The sequence below is a fragment of the Alosa alosa genome, chromosome 9 (assembly GCF_017589495.1).
Source record: "Alosa alosa isolate M-15738 ecotype Scorff River chromosome 9, AALO_Geno_1.1, whole genome shotgun sequence".
NCBI lineage: Eukaryota > Metazoa > Chordata > Actinopteri > Clupeiformes > Clupeidae > Alosa > Alosa alosa.
Window position 1 is genome coordinate 21,660,381 of NC_063197.1, and position 11,408 is coordinate 21,671,788.

An 11,408-nucleotide genomic window follows, 5' to 3' on the forward strand; every position below is an offset into this window, starting at 1 on the left:
GCAAGTACAGTCAAGATCACTGGTAGCTAATTGAAGGATTAGGTGGTCACTTCATGAAATACCCTTTCATACTGAATAATACTTTACTACTCCACAACAGCCAGTGGTAAAGTACTTACAACAAACAAAATGATACTGCTAAATAGACTAAATATTATAGGCTTTGATATTTAAACTGTTATGAATTCATCATTTTGTTGAGGCCTACAGGTGTGAGAGCCATTGCTGAGTGCTTGGCCACATCACAGATTGAGAGCACCCAGGAAACAGCTCAGTTGCTTCTGGAATCCCTGGCTCATGGCAATCCCAAATACCAAAACCAGGTGTACAAGGGTCTGATTGCCCTTCTGCCATGCACCTCTCCAAAGACACAACAGCTTGTTCTACAGACCCTTCGCATTGTGCAGGTAAGTACAGAACATGGTAAGGTAGGGAGCCCTTTATTCCATAGGGAGCTGGATAAAGGGCTGGAAATAGCACCGGCAGCAGTATATATTTTTGTGATTTATGCCAGATAAGAGTTATAGAGACTATAGGCTAGAGTGACATTAGTCCAGGACTCACAATTGTTAGTTACAGCATGCCTGTGCAGATGAACCATTACTCCATTCTACATAGTAGCATTTGATAATTAAGTGCCTATTTGATTTTTTTTTTCAGTGATGTACAACATGGCTGTTTTATGAGGGGTTTGTTACTCAATCTCACTATATGAAACTGGTTGCCTTTTTGCTCTTCCACTTAAGGACATTGTGAAGGTCGCTTACCCGAGTATTGTTGAACCACTGCTGAATTCACTCAGATCTCTGCACCTCGAGCTGCAACATGAAGGTCAGCATCATATCAAATGCTGTCATTTTCATAGGCACTTTTGTGTAATCAACAGCCAGGCTGAATGACACCCTGAGTCCTAATTTAAATGGCGGGCAAAGTGTGAAATGTCTATCAACAAGCAAAGTTCTCGTGCATGAACTGTAGCTATCGTGTGGCATGTGGGCGCATTGAACTGATTCATTGATGTTTGCAGTTAAGGTCTTGCCCATGGTGTTAAATTAGGGAAATTGATTTTGCCTATAGTTATATAAAAAGAAAATGAGCTTAGTTAGATTTAAGACTTTGTCTATCATCCCAATTAGGGCCCCATCCTGACCTGTTTTCTCTTCCAGCTCTTGAGTTGATCACTGAGCTGAGGCACTATGAAGTTAGACCAGCCCTGCTCAAGGGTCTGGTTGCTCTGCTGAAACCTGTGAAGGAACGAGTGCAGAAGTACAAGATCCTCGAAGGTCAGACTGTAGTGTCAACCACTGATTAGTTCTCTTTTTTTGGAGTAGAATGTGTGGGAGGCAGAATGACCAGTATAACCCTTCTGTGTATTTACACACTGGATGAACAGCATGCCTTATTTTAAACAGTGTGTAATGTAACAGTTTTTATGTCCAAGTTATTACAGAACAGTAATTTGCAACGTGTAATTAAGATGTCATCATATTTGATGATAACTATATTTCTATAACTATATTAGAGGTTCCTTTATGAACAGGAAGGGCCACTGGAAGGTCATGATCTATGTACAGTTCATAATAAACGTTGCATGTGCAGAATATCTATTGTAGTCTTGATATGAAAGTGTTAATTAAGATATAACCGATTCATGGCCCTGAGAATAATCCTAGTATTGTTTTCAGATTCAGAAATGACAAAGATGACAGAATCCTTGCCATTATTTGTTCAACAAGCTGCTGCTGCCAAAGCCATAAGGTATTTTTAGACACTATAGTAAGTCTGTGTACTTACATTTTCGTTTGTAAGAGATATAGAGCTTCTCTCAAGCTTGTGTCAGTGTGTGTGTGTGTGTTTGTCTTTACTTAGCCTTTGGTTTGGTCTGTAGGATGCTGGCTCAGGGGAGTGAGGAGCTCTCCACCGAACTGCTCCATTTAAGAGTGGTCCATCACCTGCTGTACGCCATGGGCAACCAGAGCCATGCTGATGCTCAGAGACAGGCCAGCCTTGCTTTAGAGGTTGGGGATACACACACACACACACACACACATTGGGAATTAGACTAACATAGATTTTGTAGCACACAAGTTTCCCTAACTTATCTGTTGTCATTTGGTTAAGCACTTTGTTCGGACCTACCCACTGGTGGAGGAGCATGTACGCAGGGCCATGGGCCAAACCCTATTTCAGTTGTTTATGGTGGGTGGAATTCTGTAAAATCATCTCATATATTAAGTGGCAGATAGAGGAAGAGTTGAATCTCTGATTCAAATGAGGTGAAAATCAAGAGAAAAATGCCTTCTTTTTTCTCAGTTGAACGCTGAGATTCTGTACATGAAGATGGATGAAATCCAAGCTGACATCTTACACTCAAACAAAGTGAACATAGCTGAGGGTATGTGTTCAGAGACAGCAATAAACACCATATTGTATTTTAAACACTGTCAGATAAGGCAGTTTACATGTTTGAATCTGTCATTCTCTTCTTTACAGCTATGGAGAATCAGAAATCTGACACATAAATTACCCATTTATGTCCAATGTACTTTTGTTAAGATTCATAGTAAACCTGTTTCAACATGTAAATGCGTCTTTTGTCATTTATATGGCTCAAATATCATGCTAAATTTAAGTGTGTGGCTTGTAGACCCTCTGAAATGTTTGTCTTAGAAAATATCACTCGGAAAAACACACCCCTTGCGCTCAGTGACTGTGACGGGTTTACGCTGCTGTTCTGCGATTGGATATTTGGAGGTTCCACCCCACCCAGCAAATGGCGGGAGATATCCACGGGAACACACATGGGATGTAAACAGTGACAGTCGGACAATCTTTGAGTCGGCTGTCTCAAAAGCTGTCTGCTGTTGTATTTATGTGACACGGATCTTGGTGTTTTTCTTTGTAATGCTCGACATTTTACAGTTGTAGATTGTGAAAGTGGAGTCATAGTGAATGAGCTAAAGTTTTCTAGCCCTCAAGTTTTGTGACGTTTTACATAATGAGCAAGCTCAGATCTGCTGTGCATAAGGGCAAGAAAGTGGCCGTGGAGAACACGGGCACGGTGAAAAGAAACAAAAGACAAGTGGCTGCTGTTAAAGAAGGTAAACAACATGTTTGCATACGGCTAACTAGCTACCGTAAACTTCTACTGATGGCATTGATTTGTGTCAAAGTTGCTTCGCGATTAACACAGAAACCTTATAGGAGGTCGTTAAAGTTACATTGTCTCCCATGGAGGAAAATTGTCTTCCAGAAGCTACTGCATGAAACAGAAATGGCAAGACATCACAATGACAGAGTACTATAAAGATCATTTAGGTAGCCATTAGCAAACATAACTCTGATATTGCAGACACAATTAAGCACAGTTATGACACTGACCTAAAATAGCCTCATGCATATCTCTTATAGCTCTGCGCTTGCACACACACACACACACATAATGTAGTAGACCATTCCAGCTTGCTTGATGTGCTTTACTTCACAGACATCTGTTTCCTCTCTCACCAGAGCCGATAGAAGCAAAATCTTCCTCTTACCATTATTTCCAGAATCCAGAGGATATTGGGTCTTTCAGGTCCAATCTTTTGAGCTGGTATGACCAAACCAAGAGGGAATTGCCATGGAGAACGGTGGTATGTTGACCAAAATAACATATAATCTACCTTAATTCACAGACATACACATATGCACAGTGCAGCAAAATATATTCTCTGCATTTGTTACAACAGTGTGTGTGGCTAATGTTGTTTTTCCACATGTTTTCGCAATGGATATTATTTTTGTCTTGATTAGGCCATGACAGAAAAGGACATCAATGTCAGAACATATGCAGGTATCATGATTTTTTTTAACTAGCAGGTTATTAGTACTTATCTCAGCAGTTGAATATACAGTACTACTGTATAGATGTACTGTGTGTTTTTCCACAGTGTGGGTGTCGGAAATCATGCTTCAGCAAACACAAGTAGCTACGGTGATTGACTACTATAACAAGTGGATGAAGGTAAACTTCTGTACAGTGTATTGGGTTTAACTACAGACATTTCTTACCGCTTAAGCCAGAGTAAAGACCCACTGGCGTTGTCTGTTGTCTTTTACAGAAGTGGCCCACTGTGGAGAAACTCGCTGAAGCCACACTGGAGGTGAATGCAATTATATTTCTGTGCATTTCACTTTCATGTTCTCTGGAAATATAAACTCTCATTTTCCATCTTGAAGGAGGTGAATCAGATGTGGGCAGGGCTTGGATATTACTCAAGAGGGAGAAGGCTGCACGAGGGATCACAAAAGGTGACATTACAATATTAGCATCAGCCCTATTTACACTACTGTATTCATGCCAATATCTCCAGCACCAGCACTAAAATGTGTTAATTAATGTACCCATTGCCTTGAGGGGATGTTTTTTGGCATTATGTGACAAACGGTGAATAAGGAGTAAAAATGAAAGCTGCCTATGAAGGGTAGTGTCGTCTTTAATTATGCATCATTTGCTGGAAACCTGTGTGAAAATGAATACCATTTGTATTCCAAATACAGCTCTAGTATACCTTGCATCATCTTGGGAATGAGTACCACTTACACTCAGTATGCGATAACCAGTCTGAATATGTCCTATATTCCTGGGTGCTTAAGCGACGAGTTAGGCTCATGAGAGGAAAGGATTCAAAGGCCTGGGAAGCAATAAGACACACCAACAACAAAATGTTGTTCAACAATTGCATGAATCAACCAGTATATATAGCAGAAATGATTGGCCTTCGCATGCATCAATATTATACTTGACATTTGGGTGTATCACCATGGAGAAGATCATCTGATGAAGAAAACAATCAACAATTGGACATATCAGACTCATTGCAACACACAAATGAAAGTAACACATTTTGTAATTGCATAATATGTACAATCTGAGTGTTATTTGCAGGCTGAGTTGTATTACTGACTAACTGTGACTGATGTATGTGTATGATACCGTTCCCTGTGCTGTGCAGGTGGTTTCAGAGCTGGGAGGAGAGATGCCCAGGACCACAGAGCAGCTCTTGAAGCAGCTGCCCGGGGTGGGACGCTACACTGCAGGGGCCATTAGCTCCATAGCACTCGGCCAGGTAATCTGACAGACTGACTCGAGTATTTGCAATGTTGAACCTCTTGTCATGTGTGCCATCGTTGTCTTTGCTTCTTCTTCACCACTCAGGTGGCTGGTGCAGTGGATGGAAATGTTATCCGTGTCTTGTGTCGTGCCCGGGCCATTGGGGCAGACAGCACAAGTCCAGCTGTCACTGAAGCACTATGGTAAGTGTCACTGGCACCAAGATATTACAGTAATTTCCTGTGTATAAATCGCAAGACAGAGTTTTATGCGAGTAAAAAAAAAAAAAAACATATTAATACCATATTAACTCCCTCTGTGTATTAACCTCATACAGTAGCTGAAGAAATTTGGCAAAATCAGTGGATAAATCTCGGCTAATAGTTGGGAAATTACGGTACCACAGACTGTTGTGCATCACTTGTAACCTGTTACATATATTTGCATTTGAAGAACACTACACCATATGTTAACATTGTCTTTTTTCTTAAATGCTGTCCATTATTTCGGCAAGTACATCTTTATTTCAGTCTGGCTGCATCGTGCAAAGTATTCTGTAAGGGGTCTCTCTTTTCAATGTAGGAAGATTGCTGATACCCTTGTTGACCCACAAAGACCTGGAGACTTTAACCAGGCCATGATGGAGCTTGGAGCGCGAGTGTGCACTCCGAAAAACCCACTATGCAATCAATGTCCCATAAAGACACACTGCCATGCCTTCAAGAAGGTAATCATTGGATCAATAGTAATCTCCCATCATTACGTCTCAACAACACATTGATGCCTATAAAAATGCAATTAATTTAAGTGTTTTGTGTGTTTTATGGAATGTTTCACTAATGCCATAATTTATTTTCTAACTTGACTGGAAAGTCTTGTCATGACTCACAAAACCATTGAATGTTTCTGGTGTAGGTCAGTGTCAAGCAAGAAAAGGAATGCAATACACTAAATTGTAAATTGAATCCAGCGGTTAATGGATCTATTCCAGATATTGAAAGTTGTGGTAAGTTGTGGATTCATGCACTTGGACAGCCTTCAAATTTCTGTGCATGTTTTATAGTTGTCATGTCTCAGTTTGACCCCTGAATACTTCTGGGAAAGACATGATAGACTTGTCCGAGTTTGTGAACTCTGTAGTTGGGTCATCAGAGATTTCTAGAACAATCTTCTTGGCCATCTCGTATAGTAGTCTGTTTTCACTCATGTAAGAAAAGAAAAAACTAATTGTATGTGTACTTGTGACCTTGTGACTGTTCTATATAAAGTGACCACAGGGCCCTGTCAACTCTGCTTGTCTGAGTCGTGGGACAGTCAGCTGGGAGTGCAGAACTACCCGAGGAAGCCCAGCAAGAAAGCTGCCCGCGTGGAGCGCACTCTGGTCTGTGTGCTGGAGCGGGAGAAAGTAGGAGATGAGAGAGAGTACCTCCTCACACAGAGGCCTAGTAAAGGTATTAACCTACAGCAATATACTGTACTCCGCCTATTTGGTTTTTTTTTTACGTTAGTGATGTTTTCCAGCTTCTGCATGAGAGACTTGGGTTTATGACTGATACTGTGTGTGTGTGTGTGTGTGTGTGTGTGTGTGTGTGTGTGTGTGTGTTGTGTGTGTGTGCGTTTTTAAAGGGTTGTTGGCTGGGATGTGGGAGCTGCCAGGCGTGCTTGAGGAGGAGGGAAGTTCAGAAATGAAATGTAAAAAGAGTCTGTGCGCAGAGGTAGGGAAGCTGCTGGGAGTTCTACTGGACAGAGAGCCTCTGGAGTTCGTGGGGGAGGTGAGTGCTGTCATACCTGATGTCAGGTTACATCAGAGGGGGAATTTACAAGATTGCATGTTTAGCTTGTTCACCACTGAAGAAAACCTGGAATTCACCTAAAACTGGACTATGAATTTATGTAGTAGCCTACCCGTTGACATGATTGATACTACAATGATCCCAATATACCTTGTGATTCTATAAAGAATTCATGGGATTTATGATGGATGAGACTACTTAAAGGGATATCTTCTATCCTGTTTTCACAGGTTGTCCATATTTTTTCACATATCCACCAAACATATGTTGTGTATAGTATGGTGTGTCCAGCTCATAAAAATGAAGAGAAGCCAACCATTCGCTGGATCACCAGATCTGCCTTGCAAGAAGCTGCTGTTTCAACAGGAGTGAAAAAGGTGCGTGTGTGTGCAGGTTCATGTGCATGCATGTGTGAGGAGGAGGGTCCAGTTATTGAGATGCCGTGCCTGCCACTTTATGGCTCCTTAACTTTTGTCATGGGCTTTGCTCTGTTAAAGCGTAACTCTCGCCAAAATGCAACCTAAGGTCTTTTTATGAATGTACCCAAGTCGAACTTTTGTTTACCCCCCTCCCCCACCCCATCCCAACATTCTAAATCATTTTTATACATCAGATTGTTATGTAGCATAGTCATGTTATACATCATTTGAAAGCTTGGACTCTTGGGAATCAATACATGACAATCTTATTCATGTAAAATATGTGTAGTGCTTTACACTGTCAGATTAATCTAACTATGTCTCTCTTCAATTTAATCAAAAATACCCTCCTCCGCATTAGGTGCTTCCCTACCTTCTAGCTGCAGTGTAATATGCTAGCTATATGCTAGATATAACATATTGGGTCTTGAAATATTCACAGGAATCCATAGAAATGAAGAATAATCATGTTATTTTATCCAATATTAGTTGTGCAAATGTACAGTTAAGAACAAAATTATTCATACCCCTGGCAAATATAGATGTAATGTTGATTTTCTCTTGACCAGTATGTTTGTTCAGACTGAAAATGTGACTGCCACATGCCAAAAGGTTGCAAGACAATGTGGTGAAAGAAACATGTGGTAGTATGATCGCATCAAAATAGTAGTGTCCCTAGCACTCCCATTCAAAAGGCCATTTAACCCGAAAACGACAATACGGTCAATCTTAAAAGTGGTGCTTCCGCCCTAATTATGCTTTTAAACGAATGTTCGACTCTGATACATTAACAAAAAGACCCTTGGTTGCTTTTGGCGAGAGTTACGCTTTAAGCCTAATGTTATTGCTAAGCTCTAAACTTCATTGACATGTAATAATCTCATGCACTGTTGTTGTTTTTTAAGATTATGAAGCTGTTTGAGTCTAAGAAAAGTCCTAAAGGAGACAGTACTACCAAGGTGAGAGTAAAACATTTTAAATTAGACCTTTAAAAATAATGTGAAGATAAGCAGAGGCGTGATGTGTTTATTTGAGGACTGTATCCCATCTACTGTCAATAAACATCTACAGATAAGACATTGCAAACAACCTCTGTCCGATCATTACAAAATGCCAACTTATCATGTTAGTAAACCAATTCTATCAATCTATTAAATGTAATTGCATTCTTAAATATGATTTTAGGACAATAAAAGGAAAGGCTCTGCATCAAAAGATGAGAAGAAACCCAAAAAAGTTAAAGAGAGTGGAGGAGGCAAGCAACTCTCTCTCACCAAGTTCTTCACTCTCTCAAAAACAAACTAATAAATGGAAACACTATTCCTGATGGCCAACTGATCATAGACAGAAAGTGCAAAGTTGAAAATGGACTAATGTTTCACTAATATTCCTGGCCTATGCATTGCTGTGATAGTCTACACCTTATCTGCAAAGATTATGAAAAAATGAAACGTGGTTCACCATTCTCTTATGAGATTCATAGGTCCATGTACATGTTTTTATATCAGAATGTTTTTTTATACTTCAGAGACATTAACTCCTGGTTCAATATGATATATAATTAGCAATGAATAAAGATTTTATATGAAAATTATATTAAAACATTTTCTTTTAAATGGGAATGGCAGTACAACACTGGAGTGGGCTGTGGTGGGACAATAGGTTGCACTATAGGGTCACACATTCAGCCCTGTCCTTTTGGGATGTGCAGACACAGAGTTATGAATCCTGAAACATATCTTTCCAGTTTTTGCACTCTGTGTAGCAGAGACAAAAGTGTTTTTTTGTGGGGGTGATATGAATAGCGCATCCAATATGTTTTAATAGCGTGAATCTTTTCGTATTTGTGAGTCAGAAATCATTTTCTTGAATGCATTTCTATGAAAGGATATATAATGACGACGGTTATATTGTAAACTAGATGTACCGCATAGCGGTACAAAATATGACCGCCGCACAGTCCTGTACATCCGTTCCGCGAAAATAAATCACACTTCAATTTGTCTCCATATTTTACTCCATCCCCCACTCTTGAAACTTTTGTGTATGCTTGTTTGGCATGCCTGAGTGTGTGTGTGCGGCTGCACAGAAAGTAGCCTACTGGTGCTGAAAAGGTGAATAGATTGTAGAATAGCCAAAGAAGATGTAGCATTGTTATAAAACCTTTAAAATCTCTAAACAATCACAAGTAGGGCAGTTCATCACAGTTCATCCATTGCAACTGGATTGATGAAAGGTCACTTACACCTGTAGGCTACATTGTATTTGGGAAAAGCAAAAGGTATCAGCATAATGTTATTTATTTATTTATTTTTTGTGTAAAACATCTCTGTCAGTTCCATGCCGTTTTCAACAGCTATCAAAAACAAAGGTCATTTTTGGATGGATGGATTTTTTGTGAATGTTTCTTCTTCTACATAAGATTTTAGCCATCTTTAGTTCATGTAATACTTTATTGTCAATGCACAAATTAAGTAACAGTAGTCTGAAGCGTTATTGTTAATGCACAAATTAAGTAGCAGTAGCCTAGTCTGAAGCGAAATGCTGTTTTACATCTAACCAGTGGTGCAAATAACTGACATGTCCAAATGGGCCTTGATGAAATCATTAAGCTAGACTGTTCATACACATTTTAGCGGGCCAAAGTTGAAGAGCTTTTGTCCGTTATTGTTCGTTGCAAATATAGGCTGATTCATGTTCCCTTGCATTGTGTAACTGATGTCCATGGCTAGTCTGGCTTTCATCAGACCAAGCTCAATCTTTTAAGAAATCAAAAATAAATAGCGGGCAGATCAGGCTGGGTTCACCCAGCCTAGTCCTAGGCACCCGATATTGTTTAATTTTCGATTGAAATATACACGCTCTGGCTATTCTAAATGCAAAATGCATCAGGGAGTTATGACAAAGCGGTAACTAACAAACTAGATCCTAATAGAAAGCTGTTAGCTTCCCTAAGCTACAGGTAGGATTATAAGGTAGGCCTATTTACAACATAAATTGTCAATAGGCTATGCTGGCGACACTAATAAAATCTCCTTTGGAAACCAATGGCTTACGCCTTACAGTATCAAGCGGACTTAAACTGCCATATCGTGGCGAAAAATTTTAATAACATTCAAGCAGCTCCATGAGTCAAGGGAAATCTTGAATGAAGTAGCCACTTCTAGATGGGACCCACTACACAGTAGCTTAAGGTGTGTTGCTAAAAGCAGCCATAATGAAATGAAGGTGTCATTGTTTGGATACTTCACACACACGTGCTTTTTAATTTCACAAGACTACAACTACCAAGCTGTAATCAAAGCACATCGATTCCCCTCTCACACCATGCACGCACTTAAAACAAAATAAACAGGCGTCTCAGTCTCACGCATGTATAGGCAAAACTGTATCAGACGGTTAATGCGTTGGTAAATCTTCCATTGCACAGAATGATTTTTGTAGCACGTGCAATAAATGACAGTCGAAAGATACAAACAGTGCTGCTATCAATTTGCTTGGTATAACGCATTTATAGTTTTCTACAAATGCAATCAATCAAATGCCTCCATCACTCAACTAACAGCTAATGGTAACATTACCTAGGTCCTTATTGATATTACAAGATTAAGCGTGCCTGCAGTAAAACCAAGCATGTCCGATAAACATCCTCAGATTTATTTCAACTTCAAGAAGAAATGGGAATTACACTTCATGTGAACATCGTCCTATCCTTATTAGATGTCCGCTGGGGTAAATAACAGTCCTTGTAGGAAGCGTCCATTGTTTTTCCAACCCACTTTTAACTTCCAACAAAATTACGTCTCACTGCAGCGATCGCCATCTAGTGGACAAGCGACTACTTATCGCCAATACTGAAAATGCAGCCATGATGATGATGATGAATATTTATTTTGGCTTTTTCTTTTAATCCTACTGAATTTGTAATTATGTATCGGCCGTTCTAATACCGATAGTATGTGGGTGCCTGTTTGTGTGCATGTGTATATGTGTGCACCGCCATTTACAGGCCAATGAGTGTACAGTCACTAAATGTACACATAACCTAATTTTTAGACCCCCATGGATGAAATTCTCTGAAACTTGGCATACCCCAGAGAA

The 11,408-nt window shown here is 39.8% G+C and overlaps 2 protein-coding genes across 3 annotated transcripts in view; both read left to right on the forward strand.

Moving 5' to 3' along the window:
* The window catches only part of armh1 (armadillo like helical domain containing 1), a gene marked incomplete in the record, with an annotated part of 4,319 nt that extends 1,728 nt beyond the window's left edge, over positions 1 to 2,591 (forward strand). Inside the window, 8 exon segments of the mRNA XM_048252287.1 lie at positions 211 to 407; positions 747 to 831; positions 1,167 to 1,283; positions 1,686 to 1,758; positions 1,889 to 2,018; positions 2,122 to 2,199; positions 2,314 to 2,395; positions 2,494 to 2,591. Coding sequence (XP_048108244.1) covers positions 211 to 407; positions 747 to 831; positions 1,167 to 1,283; positions 1,686 to 1,758; positions 1,889 to 2,018; positions 2,122 to 2,199; positions 2,314 to 2,395; positions 2,494 to 2,522 — 791 coding nt within the window.
* A 108-nt stretch (positions 2,592 to 2,699) lies between these two features.
* Positions 2,700 to 9,241, forward strand: mutyh (mutY DNA glycosylase). Of its 2 annotated transcripts, XM_048252288.1 has the most exons (15): positions 2,700 to 3,101; positions 3,511 to 3,635; positions 3,796 to 3,835; positions 3,933 to 4,006; positions 4,104 to 4,145; positions 4,222 to 4,293; positions 4,998 to 5,111; positions 5,201 to 5,298; positions 5,678 to 5,822; positions 6,011 to 6,101; positions 6,364 to 6,546; positions 6,722 to 6,867; positions 7,119 to 7,265; positions 8,213 to 8,266; positions 8,493 to 9,241. In XM_048252288.1, exons 1-15 carry the CDS (start codon positions 2,999 to 3,001, stop codon positions 8,610 to 8,612), a joined length of 1,554 nt encoding a protein of 517 aa, XP_048108245.1. In that variant the 5' UTR covers positions 2,700 to 2,998; the 3' UTR covers positions 8,613 to 9,241. The 2 variants fall into 2 exon arrangements, with proteins under 2 accessions (XP_048108245.1, XP_048108246.1); XM_048252289.1 differs by lacking the exons at positions 8,213 to 8,266; positions 8,493 to 9,241 and having other exon boundaries at positions 7,166 to 7,259.
* Positions 9,242 to 11,408: the final 2,167 nt, after the last annotated feature.